This window comes from Zea mays, chromosome 9, assembly GCF_902167145.1.
Source record: "Zea mays cultivar B73 chromosome 9, Zm-B73-REFERENCE-NAM-5.0, whole genome shotgun sequence".
NCBI lineage: Eukaryota > Viridiplantae > Streptophyta > Magnoliopsida > Poales > Poaceae > Zea > Zea mays.
The window spans coordinates 9,465,166-9,484,647 of NC_050104.1; the positions used below are offsets into that span (position 1 = coordinate 9,465,166).

Here is a 19,482-nt window from a genome sequence, read left to right on the forward strand (position 1 = left end):
GTAACTGCCGAGTTACGCTGGGCCACATCGGCGCTTTAGAGGTAGCTGCCGAGTTATGCGAGGACGTCTTGCTTTTTTCGAGTGATGACTTGGCACTTTTTAGAAATGGTGTCTGACCCGGGAAAACCCCATTTATATCACGTCGCCACACGCCTCTGCGTTCTAAGCCCTAACTTCACCTTGTTGTCTCCAAATATTACACTGCTTCCCTCTGATTTCGCTTCCCTTCAATCCGCTAACGAGATTGCAATGACGCCCAAGCAGAAGAACCAAAATTCTGCTATAGTGGTCATTCCTCCCATCGACCCCAACAGCCATTTGCCTTTCGCAGGTAAACCACATGTCTGTTGTCTCGGAATCAGATCTCCTTCACCTTGTTGATGTTGGAATTCTTCCTCCAAAAGAGCTTTGTTCTTGGCGGATTTGTCGTGGGGTTACTGTCCCAACAGAGGATACCCACGAGTCCGTTGTTTATGTTCCATTTCTTTTCTGCGGCCTTGCTCTTCCTATTTCTCCCTTCTTCCGTGGCCTCCTTGACTTTTACAATCTGAACCTAACTCGTCTGAATCCCAATTCCATTCTACAAATCTCTATCTTTGTTCACCTGTGTGAGGCCTACCTCGGAGTTCTTCCCCACTTTGGTTTATGGAAGTATCTGTACCATTGTCGACCTGGGATGGCTGGGGGTCAGTACCAACTCGTGGGTGGTGTGAGTCTAGAAATGCGGTGCAGAAGGAAAACAGAATATCTTGATATTCTGCTTATGGACAACATTAAGGGGTGGCGTCTTGAATGGTTTATTGTGGAAAACCACAGCAAGTCCCTCCCTCCCCGGTCGGGAAGGTAGCCAGATGTGCGCACTCCAAGTTGGATTGAGTCTCCCACTGCCCTGGAAGTAACAGAGGCTAAGGTTCTGCTTGCTGAAGTCTGTCTGCTGAAGGAAAGAGGTCTGACCGCCAAAGTTGTGGTTGCTGATTTTATTTTTAAGAACATCCAGCCCTTAAAAGACAGAGCATACCCGGCTTACATGTACAGTGGTGTTACTGACTCCACTCGGGTTACCAATAGGAGAATTCCTACTAAGGATTTGGTGAGCCAGCTAGACATGATCTTGAGAGGCAAAGTATCAAATGTTGGTGCTCCTATTGCCTACTCTGCTTGGAATCTGCCACCTCCTAAGTCCCTTTTCAATTTTGTGTCTAATCCTCCTGCTGGTGATAGTGGTCTAGGTCTTAGAGTGCGACCCTCTCCCGAAGATATTGAGGTCTTGGTTGCTTCTCTTTGTGATCTTCCTAATGATGAGAAGTAAGTCCATTTTGAGATGCCAATGAGTCCAGATGATGCAGAAATGAATGCAATGCTTGACATGTTGGCTGGAGAATCATATGACTCGGGTCCTACTGAAGCAATGGTTGTTGCCGCTATACCAGAGCTTGACAAAACAACAGACGCCCAAAAGCCTGAGGGTACTCGCCCAAAGCGTCGTCGCCAAGTGAGTCGTCTGGCTACGCCTGCTGAAGAAAAGAAGAAGAAAAGGAGACGGCTTCGACGATTATCATGCTTGGACCAGGGTGTTGGCCCTTCTGCTCTTGTTGCTAAAGAAATACCGGAAGAGGTCTTCACTGGAGTTGATCCCACTGGTGGTGTACCTGTTGAAGTTGACCCTAATGGGTGTGACCGTGTACCGACTGACCCCAATGGGTGCGACCCTGCTGAAGCTGAACCCAATGGGTGTAAACCTGTTGCAACTGAGCCCAATGGGTGTGCTCCTGCACCATCTTTTGTTCGCATTTTTGATGAGGACGAAGAAGAAGAAGTTCCATTAATTCGCAAGAATAGCTGACTCTACAGAGGTAGTAGAGGAGATAGTGATATTCCTTCTCCAGCCCTGTCTGCTCTTGTTAGCCTTCAAGATTTATCTATAATAGATTTTGATCAGACCCTTGAGGATGCCATTCCTGAGGATATGCTGTCAGAGCCGACTGATGGTGATATGATGGATGTTTATTCTAACATTCCAGATGTGGGATTAGAGGTGTCCCGGGCGGCATCTTGTGCGTCATCGACCTTGGAGGGCGGTCTTTAGTGTCAAGAGGTTGGTCAAGATTGCCCAACTCCCATGGAGGTGACTGAAGATGCTTCAGCCTTAGAAGTGGCTATTGAAGAAAATCCAGTCCTCAAGGGTGGTGTTGGCGGTTACCCAGCCCCGAGGGTGTTGCCGGTAGTGATCCGGCTCAGGTGGGTAACGCAAGCTATAACCCAGCCCCCGAGGGTGCTGCCGGTAGCGATCCGGCTCCGATGGGTGGTGCGAGCTGTGACCTAGCCCCCTAGGGTGTCCGAGCGAGTTCTCCTTCCCACACCTCCATGGATGTCCACGCCAGGTCGTCTCCACCACATTCTGGTGGACTGATAGTGATGCATACTTCTTTAGCTTCAAGTGAGGGAATCACCTTAGAGGTCGGCATACCGGATGACAAGATTTTGATATCTGCTGGAGGAGCTGAATCAACCCCCGATGATGCTTTTCAGATTGTCCCAGTTGATCTTCCTTCATCGAGTCATAACACGACTTCTCATGACTTGGGATTGCCTTCGTTCCTCCTGGTAAATTACTTTCTTCGTACTCACTTGTTTTTTATAACAGGCTTTAGTTGATGGGATGTCTGCTCAACTGAGATCACATGGCGCTGCTGTTCTAGAAGGAGTTCTGTCTCTGACGTAGTGGAATCCATTGCTGCTTCAGAGACAGATAGCTGATTTGAAAGCGTCAAATGTTGGTTGGTACCTTTGCTTTTTTCTTGGCTGATTGGTTAATTTGTTTTTTGACTATGTATCTTTCTTCGGTTGCTTTTTGTCAGATATGACCCGGAGATACTCTGAGCTCGAGGACAAACATCTTCAGTATCAAACCGACTCAACTCGGCGGTATTCTGAGCTTAAGGAGAGATATTCCCAAGGTCAGATCGACCTGGCCCGAGTTTCTGCTTCTTTAGACGACGCGAATTCCTTGAATTCCTCTCTTAATGCTCAGCTTGATTCTGAAAGGGCAGTTAACGAGGTAAGCTTACTTAATTGGATCTGGTGTGCTTTTACTGATTTCTGGGTATTTGAGGGTTGATTCTTGTCTGCAGGAGGAGAAACGAGCACTTGCAGCTTCCCACGACAATCTAGATAGGTTATATCGTGACACCAGTAACTCTCTAACCATCTTGGAGAGGAGCCACCGCTTCACCATGGTCGATCTGGATCATCATCGCCATGAACTGCAAGTATCCCAGGATGAGATCCTGCGGCTCAGGCAGCTGGTGTCAAGCAAGGACTCTGTCATTAAGGATCTGCGTGCCTCCAAGAGATCAGTCGCCCAGGAGCTAGAAATCGCTCGACTGACTGCCAAGGTTGCAGAGGACAACTGCGCTGTTTTGAAGACCCAGCGAGACAAAGCTATGGATAAAGCCATTCGCGTGGGACGAATCTTGATGAGAAGGCCTGGTGTAGTTGTTCCTGATGACATTGTGGCGGACGTTAAGGCTACGCCTGATGCTTCAAGTCGCCCTTCTTCCTTGATAGCTCCTGCGAAAGACATTACCAAGTAGAGATGTTTGCTGTGTTTAGAAGATACTCAGCTGAAAAACCATAACATTTTGTTTCTGTTGTTAGAATTCAACGATTGTTATGAATGATCGTAGAAGTAAGTGCAGTGTGCTGGTTTTGGAATCTTTTTCAGAGGTGCGACATCGGCGAGTGGCGGGCAACGTCGACAAGCGGCATGCAACATCGGTGATCAGGAGGAGACATCGGTGAGCATCGCTCGAGACACGAGCGCCACGACGTCCGCGACCGTCTGATGCGCGAGTGGTGGCAGCGGCCGACCTCCTGTGGTACGATCGACGGTGGCAGCGACGACTGGTCGAGACGCGAGCATCGACGGCGGCAGTGGCGGAAACTGCCCACGACAACGACTCTGGCATGCGTAGCAGAAAGCTGTCGACGTCGAGATGCACTCGGTGTGGTTCGTCCAGTTCTCGACGGCCACCGTCGAGCGCCTGCTGCACGGCGAGCTACTGCCGCTGATGGAGGCGTTGAGCGAGCGAGGGCCAGGGGCGAGGCGGTGGTGGACCTGTAGGGACGTGCAACTTCGCTTCGCGTTCGATAACATCTGCGAGCGAAACAATAAACCCTAAAACTCTAAACCCTAGACACGAGCGATGGCCCTGTTTTTATAATATTTTGTATACCTATTTATGCCAACGTCAATAGGTTTTGACGACATATATTTCAGTTCATGGCTCTGCTTCCATCTATTGTCTGTTTATGATATTTCTATTTACATTTTACGCAAATGATTTATTGATGTTATGCATTATCTCATTACTTAATCCAGTGTGTATTGGTTCATATCATTTACGACATATGTATAAAATATTTACGATACAGATATTTACACAACGAAATATAAATTTAAAAAAGGTAACCGCTCTAAGAAATGATGTCATGCCACGATTCCATAAATCTCGTGTATGTCAATTCATTTTCTTTGAACGAACATTCTTGCCATACTAAATTTGTGCTCATGCAGCAGGAAACATATTTTTTACGCGGTGTACCACACTGCAAAAATATCCATACCGTGTAGCATAATTAGTATCAGTATATGTTATAAACTGGTTCCAACAAGACTAGCTGCATGACTATTGTAGAGATCCTATTTTTATGGATGAAATAAAGAATTTAAATCAAATTTTTTGTTTTTCCATGCATGTCAATCCATTTTCTTTCAACGCACATTCTTGGCATCCTAAATTTATGCGCATGCAACAGGAAATAGATTATTTACGCGGTGCACCACACTGCATAAATATCTACACCGTGTAGCATAATTAGTAATAGTATATGTCATGAACTAGTTCCAACGAATGTAGCTGCATTGTTGTTGGAGTGATCATATATTTATGGGTAAATAAAGCATTTAAATCAGATTTTTTTGTTTCCATGTATGTCAATTCATTTCCTCTCAACGCACATTCTTGTTATCCTAAATTTATGCACATGCAGCAAGAAACTGATTCTTCACTCATCGTACCGTATTGCATAAATATCTAAAATGTGTAACACAATAAGTATTAGTATATATCATAAAATATTTCTAAAGAACATATCCGCATGGTTGTTATAGAGATCCTATATTTATAGACAGAATAAAGCATTCAAATCAGATTTTTTGTTTCCATGCATGCCAATCAATTTCCTAAATTTGTGCGTATGATTTCCAACCCTAAACCCTAAAACTCTAAACCCTAGATACGAGCGATGGCCCTGTTTTTATAATATTTTGTATACCTATTTATGCCAACGTCAATAGGTTTTTAGAGCATCTCCAACAACGTGACCTCTAAAAATGCCCTATAATTTGAAAATAAGTATATTTTATAGAATTTAGGGCACCAACAAAACACCTCGCTCCAACAGTAAAGCCCCAAATCTAGATTATAAGGCAGCCCACTACAGTGTAGTATATTTGAGTCACTTGAGAGGGTGCTCTATAGTTTTTTGACAAAAAATTATGAAATAGGGCACTGTTGGAGTAGTTTTTCTTGTGTAGAGCCCCATATTTCAATTTGAGGCACTAGTTTGAGGCATTGTTGGAGATGCTCTTACGACATATATTTCAGTTCATGGCTCTACTTCCATCTATTGTCTGTTTATGATATTTCTATTTACATTTTATGCAAACGATTTATTGATGTTATGCATTATCTCATTACTTAATCCAGTGTGTATTGGTTCATACAATTTACGACATATGTATAAAATATTTACGATACAGATATTTACACAACGAAATATAAATTTAGAAAAAGGTAATCGCTCTAAGAAATGATGTCATTTGCCACGATTCCATAAATCTCGTGTATGTCAATTCATTTTCTTTGAACTAACATTCTTGCCATACTAAATTTGTGCTCATGCAGCAGGAAACAGAATTTTTACACGGTGTACAACACTACATAAATATCCATACCGTGTAGCATATATAGTATCAGTATATGTTATAAACTGGTTCCAACGAGACTAGCTGCATGACTATTCTAGATATCCTATTTTTATGGATGAAATAAAGCATTTAAATCAATTTTTTTGTTTTTCCATGCATGTCAATCCATTTTCTTTCAACGCACAGTCTTGTCATCCTAAATTTGTGCGCATGCAGCAGGAAATAGATTATTTACGCGGTGCACCACACTGCATAAATATCTGCACCGTGTAGCATAATTAGTATTAGTATATGTCATGAACTGGTTCCAACGAATCTAGCTGCATTGTTGTTGGAGTGTTCATATATTTACGAGTAAACATAGCATTTAAATCAGTTTTTTGTTTCCATGTATATCAATCCATTTCCTCTCAACGCACATTCTAGTTATCCTAAATTTATTCACATGCAGCAAGAAACTGATTCTTCACTCATCGTACCGTATTGCATAAATATCTAAAATGTGTAGCACAATTAGTATTAGTATATATCATAAAATATTTCTAAAGAACATATTCGCATGGTTGTTATAGAGATCATATATTTATAGACAGAATAAAGCATTCAAATCAGATTTTTTGTTTTCATGCATGCCAATCAATTTCCTAAATTTGTGCGCATGATTTCCAACCCTAAACCCTAAAACTCTAAACCCTAGACAAGAGCGATGGCCCTGTTTTTATAATATTTTGTATACCTATTTATGCCAACGTCAATAGGTTTTTACGACATATATTTTAGTTCATGGCTCTGCTTCCATCTATTGTTTGTTTATGACATTTCTATTTACATTTTACGCAAACGATTTATTGATGTTATACATTATCTCATTACTTAATCCAGTGTGTATTGGTTCATACCATTTACGACATATGTATAAAATATTTACGATACAGATATTTACACAATGAAATATAAATTTAGAAAAAGGTAACCGCTCTAAAAAATGATGTCATTTGCCACGATTTCATAAATCTCGTGTATGTCAATTCATTTTCTTTGAACGAACATTCTTGCCATACTAAATTTGTGCTCATGCAGCAGGAAACATATTTTTTACGCGGTGTACAACACTGCATAAATATCCATATCGTGTAGCATAATTAGTATCAATATATGTTATAAACTGGTTCCAACGAGACTAGTTGCATGACTATTGTAGATATCCTATTTTTATGGATGAAATAAAGCATTTAAATCAATTTTTTGTTTTTCCATGCATGTCAATCCATTTTCTTTCAACACACATTCTTGTCATTCTAAATTTGTGCGCATGCAGCAGAAAATAGATTATGTACACGGTGCACCACACTGCATAAATATCTACACCGTGTAGCATAATTAGTATTAGTATATGTCATGAACTGGTTCCAACAAATCTAGCTGCATTGTTGTTAGAGTGATCATATATTTATGGGTAAATAAAGCATTTAAATCAGTTTTTTTTTGTTTCCATGTATGTCAATCCATTTTCTCTCAACGCACATTCTTGTTATCCTAAATTTATGCACATGCAGCAAGAAACTGATTCTTCACTCATCGTACCATATTGCATAAATATTTAAAATGTGTAGCACAATTAATATTAGTATATATCATAAAATATTTTTAAAGAACATATCTGCATGGCTGTTATAGAGATCATATATTTATAGATAGAATAAAGCATTCAAATCAGATTTTTTTTGTTTCCATGCACGCCAATCAATTTCCTAAATTTGTGTGCATGATTTCCAAAGTTTTTGCACATACAAATCGAAACAAATATGCATACATAGGCCAGGTTAGAGGGGAGGTTTGATCTGATACATGGCAGGAAGACGCACCAGAGCGTATACACCTGGTTATTAGGTACAATCTAGGAGTGACTGGAGCATCCTGTAATTGGAAGCCTTGCTCCCAATATCCCCTGCCCCCACACCCCATCTGATCGTATGATTCGGTCCTTCACCATTTCTCGGCTCGTGCAGCGTCTACTATCGTCGGCTCAGAATCTCAGATGACCCCTCCCTCTAGTCTTTCTAGGGTGAGGCTACCCCTCGAGCATGCGCGGCTCCAACCCCTGTCCGAGGACGGTCGGCCATGGCCCTAGCCACCGCCCACCGCGTGAGACCTCGGCCGCCGGCCGCCACACGGACAAGCACCGGTCCACCACCGTGGAAAAGCGTGACCTCAACTAGCGATCCATGCGAAACAAAAAAGATGAGGTTGAAAAAAAATTGACAGCATTTTTTTCAAAAGACATAGCTGTAAAATCAAACGGCTTCTATTTTCCACACGGGCCACCGCTGTTTTTCCACACAGCTCACAGCATATTTTTCAAAACGGCAAATCAACCAAACATACTCCAGGTTACTTGCATTATCTCACCATAGATAGGAGTGAGTTAATAAACAAATTAGATGGCACGCCTCATTGTTCATGTGAGGATCGCGCAACCGAACCTAAACAGCGAACTGTCAGGCGCAGACTACCCACGTCACAGAACAAGAACGGCAGCTCTGAAGTAGCGGCGGTCTACAGGGGTAACGGGGTACTCAGTACTCTTGACTTCATCTGATATATACACACGGGCACATCTAGCCCGACGATCTTGACTTCGGTCAATTTTGTGCAAGCTTCAGCAGGCTACCATGGGCCAGTCAGGGTGCGGCGCAGGCAAAGCTTCTTTGCCTTTGGTCCATGTTGGCTGTTGATACGCTCCAGGACCTGCAAAAACCATTTACAGAGAAGCTTTTGTGAGTGAAAAAAAAACACATTGTCTGAAGGGAACCGTCATTTCCCAGTTGATGAATATGCAGCGCATCAAAATCGGCAGCCAGAAAGATCTACTGTCTTCCGCTACAAAATAGTCGTAGAATTTTCACCAAGATTGTCAGGGAAAAGCATGTTTCTCAGGTTAATGTGTTAAAGGTAACAATCAGAACCAAGAACTATCTGAATTTCAGAAAAAAAAATGTTTTGCTATTTTATCTCACTAAATCATAAGGATGCCAAGACAGATATCGTTGTTCACTCACTGGTGAGATTTTTTTTTCTATCCTTTTTCTTTTAAGAAATATCAACTAATCGGGATAAGTACAAATATAGACATGGTAGCACTAAGCAAGGTTCAATTGCTAGTGTTAGCATTCTATTTCTAACAAGTAAACATCACGCCATATAAATCACATTTATGTGAAGCCCTCTTCGTTTAAAATATGAAGTAATTAATTAGATAAAAGATAAAAAAATATAACACATCAAATTCTCAATAGAGTTAACTCATTACTTTACTAAATTATATCAAGAAGAGATGCATGAAAAGTGTATGCAACAATTTCAAAAGTTTCAATTGAATGTGTGTCTAATTAGCAATGGTACATTTCTTTGATGTCAAACTAATTCACATTCACATAGGATACTGATTGATATGTACCTAGTGCTCTGGTAGGCTTGTGGTGAAATTGTGAAAGATATGTCAATATTAGAATTCAAATATGTTTTCTTGTAGTTACGAGAAACCATGTCATCTGGAAGTTTTGGTATCCTAAACATCTCATGCATAGAATGGAATGTTGTATTGAAACCTATACCTGTGTTGAAACCCTTGACTGGACATGCCAAGGTTTATCACATAAGAACTGAGATTGATATTCCTAGCATTGGGTCAGGTCCAGACCTTGGCCCATACTAAACTGATCGGCTTTTTGCAATTTGTATTCACATTTGACCATATGATTCATTTGAAATTGTTTTGGCGAATTAACTCTTAAGATCCCTTAGAGGAAGGCAATAGTCTCCAGATAATGGCAGTATAGCTTTTGAAATCAAGGGGGGCCTCCTAGAACTGCAGGCTATGGCTTGCATTCTGGAGTCAAGTTGATGGTTTCTGTGTATCTGACACGCCTAGATACTCAAATTACATGAAACAGGCACAATAAAACAGGATGGAAACGAGAATCAAGTCGTCGCATTTCAATGCCATTCCTATTTATGTGTATCTGGTAGCTGCATTTGAATGTCATGACTTTTGAATGTGTTTCGCTTAGATGCTCAAAGTACACAAAAAAATCATGCAGAACAAAACCAGATGGAAGAAAAGAAATCAAGTCATCCCTATTTCCATGTAATGAATTAATTTCATTTTTGGATACTAATTCAATCAATCTTTTTTTTTTCTTATAAACACTGAACATAGTGGATGAATGGACTGGTTGATATCATGTTTTACGAACAAATCTATGGTTCAGAAAGTTTTTGGGTGCAAAAAGAGAAACTTACAAAATCATGTAACAAAATCATATGGGCGTGAAAATGGAGTAAGGTCATCATGCATTGATTTAGTGATAGGTACATGTTGGAGTAAATTCTAGTCGTATTTTTAAAGAAAAAAAAAATCAAACTCATGTCCAACCAAACATCAGAAGGTATCTATCATAGGGAACTACTAGAAAGAGCCCCACTAAAATGTTGTGAGGCTAGACCCGTGAAAGTTCCATGGAAAGGATTAAAACAGTCATAGAAAATTAAATAGAAAACATAAAAATTTGTTGCTTAACAGCAGCATATCATCAGCCCCTGCCTCTTTCCCCAATATTAAAAAAAACATGCAATAGTGATCAGGCTCAGGCAGAGTCTAAATAGAACTTGCTAAAGCTTCTACAGAAACGAAATTTTTGAACATCAGTATTTTTCCAAACTGAAAGATCATTACCTCATCCTTTTGCTTCTTTAGCATTTCAACCTGCACAATGAAACATAAAAGTTAACATAGCCTCTTTCGTTTTTATCAGGAGTTAAGAAGAAACAAACTATCATGGATGAAATGGAATTTAGATCTGAAATAATAAAAATCCCTGACAAACTGTTTGGATTCTTTCATTTCAGAAGAATTGGAATCTACATAAAGGACTAGGTTATTTGGCTTCAAATTTGACATTATAGTAATTTTGAAAGTTTAGATATAGCATGTCTTAAATCCATGAGCTGAGAGATAGAACTAGACTCCATTGATCCCCATGCTCTGTTTCTCCTTTGCAACTTATACAACTCTTCGGCTCGCTGACATGCAACAACACTTGGACGGCCAGACAGTCCACACCCCGGACGGTCTGCGGGTGGCCCGGACGGTCCGTGATTAGATTAATTCAGGCTGAGTCCTTATCTCGTGCGTGGTTATTCTAATAAACCCGCAAAAAAAAATTGGATCTCACCTAGGAACGGGTCTAGACCTCTCCTTATAAGGGTACAACTGATTGAGAGACACACAATCCAATTGAACCAATCTATTTACCTTATTTACCTTTATGCATTAAGTCTAGATGTAGCATAGCCTTAGTTATAGTTCCCTAATCACAGTCTTCACCTATCTTCGGCTCTACGTCGTCTAGAGGCGCTTTGGGTGGCCTACCGATCCTGAAGCAACCCTACGATCTCTCCTCCCCTACAGGGTCCCTCCCGGGAGGCAAGATCTAGGTTCCCGAGAGCTCTTTGCGTCATCGCAGATAGTCCGGTGACCTATCGCAGACGGTCCGGTGACCTACAAAGCCGACCCCAAGGTCCTACACATCGCGTGCTGGCCATAGGGTTTGTTAGTATTTGGCCCAAAAGCGAGCCAACTTTTTGGTGACTCCGCTCGGGACGACTGAGTTTAGATCTATCAGATCAGATCTATTAGGTCAAATCTATTAGATCGGTCACGATGGTCAATTCCAAAGATCACATCGATGTTTCCCTAGACAATATCCTTAGGTTGATTATAGAGGATTTGTCAGCCGCTGAGCAGAAGGAATTTGAAGACTACGTGAAGAAGCTGGATGAGGAGTTCCAACGACAACAAGGTCGGAAGCGCGAGGAGGCAAAGAGGTGGTTCCGCTCGCACTTCAGGATAGATCGCGACAAGAAGGTTGTCTAGGAGAGAGAAGTGAAGCTCGCTTCCCTGCCGGCCTTGCTGCAGCAGCCCCCTACTGTAAGTAACTCTGATGATACCCAATCCCTTAGGTATTATATAAAATCAACAGGAAGATCAATTGAAACGGTACCTAGATCTACAAATAGAAACGCTCAAAAAACTTAGATCATATGGGGCTACTACCAAGGTATTAATGCCAAGCACATCGGCAGCAAATGGAATTTCTTAGTCCCAGCCATATTATGGTATGCTAATGAACTCATATTTGGAGCAATCATTGCCACCTCATGCACTATACGATAGGTTGGCACTGAGTATGGCCGGACAATCCATGTACAATCACGGACCGTCCGGCCCTCTCGCAAACCGTCCGGCTCCGTATGCCAGACTGTACGGTACAATGCCGGGCCCGCCGTGTGGCGCACAAACGGTACCAAACATTATCAGACAATTCAAACATAATTTCGGACCGTCCGATCCCATAGCGGACCGTCCGACACCTTACGCCGGACAGTCCAGCATCACATTGGACTGACCAACCACCCAGTTTGAACCGATCGGGTACGTCTACACAGGACAGGGTGCTGCACAATAATACATTTTTTCTACCCACATCAACAACACTACTATCTCCCACCTACGGTACATCAAAGCCGCAGTATACCATCACCACCACCATCGGTATGCAACGCGCAGCTGATTCTGGGTATGGCTAGACAGTCCGAGTACAATCTCAAACCACCCAGACACCTCATGGACTGTCCGACACCTTTCGTCGGACTCTCTGGAGGCACACCGTGACACCAAGCATGACACGCGGCATCCAGATAGTACTCCACACGACCGGATAGCCCAGATCTAACCACGAACTGCTCAGCCAAATCGTGGACCGTCCGACACCGTACGCCGGACCGTTCGTAGTCCCGCAGGACTGTCCGACCACTCTCCTCGGACCGTCTGTTTATACATACGCGACTGAACAGTCCGTATACCACACCAGACCGCTCGACAAAATCGTGGACCGTCCGACACCCTACGTCGGACCGTTCGTAGTCCCACAGGACCGTCCGACCACTCCTGCCAAACCGACTGACTATACATATGCGACCAAACAGTATGTATACCACACAAGACCTTCCGACCAAGTCGCGGAGCATCCGACACCTTATGCCGGACCGTCCGGATATGCATACGCAAAACAAAGTGATGCACATCAGGCACAATTTTCGTACTCACCTCAACGGCACTACTCCACCCCACCTGCAGCACACCGTAGTCACAACATGCCACCACCCACGCATGAGGCCAAATATTTTTTAGCCCCTAGGGAGCTAAAAAGGTTCATCCAATACCACACGACAGTGGGATGCGGTACTGATAAGCCTCAGAGGCCTATACCGAAAGTCTCCTTTGACTGTCCTAGTACAAAAGGCCGACATAATGATAACCAACCACCTGAGCCCCATGATGAGCATAGTGACGGTAGTATCTCAGATGACGAGTTGAAAGAGTTACATGTCGTTGAGCTTGTTTAGCCTACTAAGGCCAAACTTTCTGCTTGCTCTTCCCTGTAGCCGGTTCAAAAGAATTAGCAAGGAGAAGCTAAGTTCACATTTAATGTTGCTAAGTGTGACAAAGTATTTAATGAGTTACTTAAGAACGCAACATTAGATTGTCCCACACAATTCCTCCGATAGAGGAATTGAAAAGGCGTGCTTATTGTAAATGGCATGGCTCCTTTTCTCATACCACCAATGATTGTAATATCTTCCGTCGCCAATACAATCGGCTATATATGAAAGTCGGTTGAGCTTTCAGGAAATCTAGACTGACCAGCAACCTTTCCCCATCAACCCTTTAAAGTCGGTGGGCAAGAAAGTCTTGGGTCGGCCGGGTGTGGCTGACAAAAGCAAAGGACGATTAAACCGGTCCAAAAGGTGACGTAGCAAATGTCGCTTGCTCATCTACCTCCAGTTATGTCATGGTACTTTCCACCTGTCTACTCATCGCCAATGTTTTGTCCTGCTCGCATGTGGGAAAGTACGACGATGAATCTGTATCACATGCTTAGTCTATTTGCTTATTCGGGCTAAGGGGCACAATAGTTTTGTCCCTTTTGACATATTGATAGTAATGGTTGAATGAGATGCAATCCTAATGGACCTTTGTGCATTAGAGTTCTATTAAATGACTATACTTTTTAGTTGAGAGAGCTTGTGACTTGCATCGAGCTAGGGTTCTTATTTCGATAACAAGATGATTTGTGAAATCTATTGTTTCTCGAAAGATGCTGGTAGTACAGGTGCTTTTGGTTCGTGACCTCCACCAAAAGGCAGGGGGTCATATGTTGGACACCATATTTGGCACCTGGATGGTCGGGCAGTCCAGTCATGTGGCTCGGACGGTCCACGATTAGATTAATTCAAGCTGAGTCCATATCTTGTGCGTGGTTATCCTAACAAACTCGCAGGAAACTGTTGGATCTCACCTAGGAAGGGTCCAGGCCTCCCCCTATATGTATGAAGGGGCACAACTGATTGAGAGACACACAACCCAATTGAACCAACCTATCTACCTTATTTACCTTTATGCATTAGTTCTAGATGTAGCGTAGCCTTAGTTGTAGTTCCCTAATCTCAATCTTCACCTCTCTTTGACTCTACATCGTCTAAAGGAACTTTGGGTGACCTACCCGTCCCGAAGCAACCCTACCCTACGATCTCTCCTCCCGATGGGGTCCCTCCATGGAGACGAAATCTAGGTTTACTCGAGAGCTCTCTAGGTCATTGCGGATGATCCGACGACCTGTCATGGACAGTCCGGCAACCTACCGCGAATAATCCGGTGACCCGCAGAGCCAACCCCAAGGTCCTGCACATCACGTGCTGGCCCTAGGGTTCATTAGTATTTGTCCCAAAAGCGAGCCAACAGTAGCACACAAGTATCTCCCCTAATGTGGCCAATAACAACATATAAGTATGCTATACATGTGGCCATGGTTTTTAAAGCAGTAAGGTGGTCCAAGGCGTTGGAGCACCGCCTGGACGAGGCAGGCGGGCAAGGCGCCTAGGAGTTAGACCACCGCCCAGACGCCTAGGCGACGCCTTAAGAACAGAGCATGTGGCCATTTAACTTGATCTGTGCCTAAATTGTGATTATTGGAATTAATATCAATTCCAACGGTCCAATGGAGCATAAGAGTTTAAGCTTGGATTGCATATGCCCCTTTATTTTCATGTTTGCGCCTTTCTCTCTGGCTGCATGTGAGTGGGGTGTTGAAGTGTATAAGTGGATTTTCTATCTTCTCTTAACAACTTAAGTTTTTGGTTTGAACTGGCTAGTTCATTCACTCTAACAGTCTAACATGGTATCAGAGCCAGAGATCTCAAGTTCAAATCCTGGCAGAGACTTTATTTGTGCCTCCACCCCTTTATTTCCACATTTGTGCCTTTATTTCTGGCTGCACGTGAGTGGGAGTGTTGAAGTGTATAAGTGGATTGCCTACCTTCTCCTAACAACTTAAGTTTTTGGGTTGAACTGGTTAGTCCCTAAACCCTCTATGTGATCAACATGCGAAAACCATCAATCATCTGCTCGTTGGGTGTGTGTTTGCTAGGCAAGTTTGGTTTCGGCTTCTCCAACTTGTTGGGCTACAGGCTTTGACACCGCACCCTAGAGACACTAATTTTGAAGTGTGCTGGAGACAGTGCAACATGATGGTCAGTGCGTAGAGCAAGAAGCGTCTCAACTCTTTGGTCATGTTAGGTGCTTGAACTATTTGGAAACATCGTAATAACTGTGTGTTTCAGGGACAGGCACCCAATATATCCTCTGCCTTTCATGTTGCTAAAGAATAATTTTTCATATGGTGTGTAGCTGGAGCCAAGGGCCTTGCTGCCCTGCAAGCTGTGGCCTGTGGCTGTAGGTTGAGCTGATCCTTTTAATGGATCCCTTTATGTATCTTCAGTTTTGGCCACCGTGAGGTGGCTTTGTACCCTGTTTTAGTCCATTTTGGACTTTTTCTCTTAATACAATGATACACAGTTCCCCTGCGATTCGAGAAAAAATCTAGTTAGTCCATTCACTCTAACAGGGTATCAGAGCCAAAGGTCTCGAGTTTGAATCTTGGTAGATGTTATATTTGTGCCTCCACACCTTTATTTCCACGTTTGCGTCTTTCCCTCCGGCTGCACGTGAGTGGCCGGAGGTGTGGAAGTGTATAAGTAGATTACCTATCTTCTCATCATAGCTTAAAGTTTTTGGGTTGAACTGATTAATCCATTCACTCTAACAAAGCTAAGCAGAACTTTCCTTTATTTGTCTCAGGTCAATGAGGTGAGGTGATGACGTTAAGTGCTACACAATGGACAATACAACTATGCGACACTAGCAATTTTATCAATAACATCAGATGCCCAGGTGCTACATGTGACAATTGTGGTCTGATAATTTGATGTAGACAATATACATTTAAAAATAGACATAAATGAAAGGGTACCCTAAATGAAAATACCATTGTAACACACATTAAGTTCATGAAAGATGTGTGCCCAAAATAGCAAGCTACGAGCTCAGGTCTAAGACAACATGCATCAATCTGTATGTGCAGTCAGGAGTCAGCATCAGTTGCTCAAGGCAGCTAGTTCGATGCAGAACATATGCAATAAGGGCCAGGCATTTGGAAGTTCCTACTAATTGTAGCAACTTATCTGCTGCCACGCCAGCAGCAAGCCTCATTATAAAATTTAAAAGTCTCTAGCAGCTCAAATCTCTAGAAAAAAGGAACCCATGTAGAGAAAGTCTAATATGAAGAGATTATCAAAGGAACACAGACTGAGTACATTCATTGATGCTGTAAACAAATAATGTGCATACAACCAAGAAATAAAATCTATTTTTTTAGTGGCAACAACATATCTTTTAACAAAACATAGCAATTATACCTGCTTTTTCTGCAACTCCTCATTCTGGTCCTTGAGTTTTGCCACCTCAGCTTCCAGCTCCATTATGTACGCCTACAATGTTAGGACGCATGTGGTTAAGTGTCTGTACACTGGGTTATGATTTTAGACTCTTATCAGTAAATTGAACCAACATAACAATTTTCTATCAACTAGAGCAATCCAGTAAATTTGAGTGCCGATGGGGTCAAAGACTATAGCTTATACAGCAGTACATGTGCAGCATGGAATAACTTACAGATGTAAAAAAATCAATCAATCTCTTGTATTTGTATCAAAAACTAACCAGAAAAGAACACAAAACCATGCGTTTATGATTGGAATTGTAAACCTCTTTAAGCCCAAGTAGCTATCCCTATCATCTCAATGAGGTGGTTGAAATGATGAAGTCTGTGAGACTGGAATGTGTACCACCATCTCCCAAATTAACAAACTTATCCAGTGTCTCAGCCTTTCTGAATCTGAGATGGTCAAGCTGAACCATGGCTCATTCCCAGATTCGAGAGGCATACCTCTTTAGATGAAGATAAGAGTATTATACAATGGCAACTTGCTATTTGTAGAGGCTACTTAGCAATAAATTAACATCGAAGAGCTAAACTGGAAGTGGCAGATCACATCAAGTGAATAAAGTACAACATAATCGAGAGGCATACCAAATATAGTCACCATGGAGTTCCATTTGCGACAAGTTTTTACTATAATTAAGCCAAAGATGCAGTATGGTTAACGGACAGCATAGCAGATCCACTGAAAGAAGAAAGGCTCCACCTGCTTCCTCGCACGCGACCTGGCGGCCGACTCCCTGTTCTTGATCATGCGGCGCTGCCTCCTCTCCACCACCTTCTCGACGGTGGGTCCCTTCCGCATCCTCAGCGCAGTGTCGAACGGATACGGCACCGGCGACAGCGACGACAGATCACCCGCCTCCACCTTTCCCAACCCGTTGAACACGACCGGCGTCGTCGGAGCCGCCACCGTCACCCCTCCTCCGAGGCCCTGCCCGACGACCCCGGCCACCATCCCGTTTCCCAGCTGCAGGGTCTGCGGCGCGACCGCATTCCCCTGGGAGAAAAGCCCCTGCGCGTGCGGCTGCAGCAGGAGGGTCTGGTGCCCCCCCATGTCCTCACGAACCACGCCGGCGCGTACCAGGAACTCCTCCAGAGTCATGGACCCCAGCGTCTGCTGCGCCTGCGCCTGCGCCGGCAGCGGCGCGGGCGCGGGCGCGGGCTCGGGCTCGGGCGCGGGAGCGGGAGCGGGAGCCGCAACCTGCTGCGCGTCCTCGCCGCTGGTGAGGCTCACGATCTCGCGCCAGACCTCGTCGACCGTCTTCTGGCTGAGTGTGCGGGGCAGCGTGAAGGAGCCCTGGCGCTGGATGGGCGCCCCGTGCTGCTGCTGCTGCTGCTGCTGCGCGTGCGCGTCCACGGATGCGGCCGCCGTGGCCGTGGCCGTGGCCGGGGCGGCCGCAGCCATGGCGTTAGACTCCTCGGCTGTCCAGATGTTGCGCAGCAGCTCGTCCATGTTCATGGAGCCGAAGTCCTTGCTGGCGCCGCCGAGCGTGGTCTGGAACTCGTCGAACGTGAGCGAGTAGACCGAGCCCTGCCGCGCCAGCGCTGGGGCCCCGCTCCCTGCCGGCATCTCCATCTTCCCCGCCTACCGCCTTCTTCTCCTCTCCTCTCCGCTCCGCTCCGCTCTCAAATCCTACCGGAATTCAATTCCGCGCCTGGACTGCTGCTCTGAAAAACCAGAGGCGGATGCAGAGGGAAAGGGGGCGGTGAACAGAGCAGTCGACTTTATAGCCGGGCAGCGGCAGAAGCGACAGGAGGTCCAACTTTTTTGCAATTTGGCCCTTTTCGAGTTTTTTTCCCACATTTATGCCCCTGGCAGTTTCATTTCAAAAAATGGACCCTTAGCTCGGCGCCGTCATCATTGGCGCCGAGCTTGTGTGTGCCGGCGCCAATACTATTGGCGCTTATACGTCAGACGCCGGTGTGATCTGGATTGACGTGGCACGTACCTCGGCGCCATAGATCTTGGCGCCGAGGTAGGCGCCCGGTCAACGACGCCTACCTCGGCGCCAAGATCTATGGCGCCGAGGTACGTGCCTATAAATAGTACCCTACGTCTGGCTTGTTGCTGTGCTCATTTCAATTCTTCTAAACTAGAGATGTCTAGGCGTGGTAAATATGCTAAACAAAGGTAAGTTTTGGATCTGCCTCTTATTTTGTGAGTCTATTATATTTCTGATTGTTATAGAGTTTATGGAAATTTAGGAAGGGTCCTTTGACCGGAACTGCCTTCGACCCGTTGCCTTTGCCAAGTGGTGTTCCAGTGCCTATGTGTTTTTGTGGTGATCCTTGTAAGGTCGATAAGTCTGAAGATCATGACACCTATCGACAGAGGTATTGGATGTGTGCTAACTTTGCATTTGAGCCAACTGTTGTTCAACGTCGGATGAATTTAATGGTGAGAATAGTCTTGTAATATGTTTACATTTGTGAATGTTTTTGTAAATGTTTTTTTGCGTACTAATAATTGCACATTTTGTAGACTCCTCCACCGCTATGTGATTTTGAGCAGTGGATTGACACCGAAAT

The 19,482-nt window shown here is 44.0% G+C and overlaps 1 protein-coding gene across 3 annotated transcripts; it reads right to left on the bottom strand.

Annotated features, from left to right (window-relative positions):
• Window positions 1-8,279: 8,279 nt before the first annotated feature.
• On the bottom strand, window positions 8,280-18,686 carry LOC103637889 (bZIP transcription factor 46). 3 transcript variants are annotated; one of them, XR_004852540.1, is made up of 4 exons: window positions 17,542-18,657; window positions 16,868-16,939; window positions 10,728-10,757; window positions 8,280-8,740 (listed from the first exon to the last, which is right to left on the bottom strand). XR_004852540.1 is itself a non-coding variant. In XM_008660908.4 (4 exons), the coding sequence occupies exons 1-4, from the start codon at window positions 18,527-18,529 to the stop codon at window positions 8,660-8,662; spliced, it is 1,056 nt and encodes a 351-aa protein (XP_008659130.1). In that variant the 5' UTR covers window positions 18,530-18,686; the 3' UTR covers window positions 8,280-8,659. The 3 variants fall into 3 exon arrangements, 2 of the variants coding, with proteins under 2 accessions (XP_008659130.1, XP_020399552.1); XM_008660908.4 differs by having other exon boundaries at window positions 17,657-18,686; XM_020543963.3 differs by having other exon boundaries at window positions 8,280-8,872; window positions 17,657-18,657.
• Window positions 18,687-19,482: the final 796 nt, after the last annotated feature.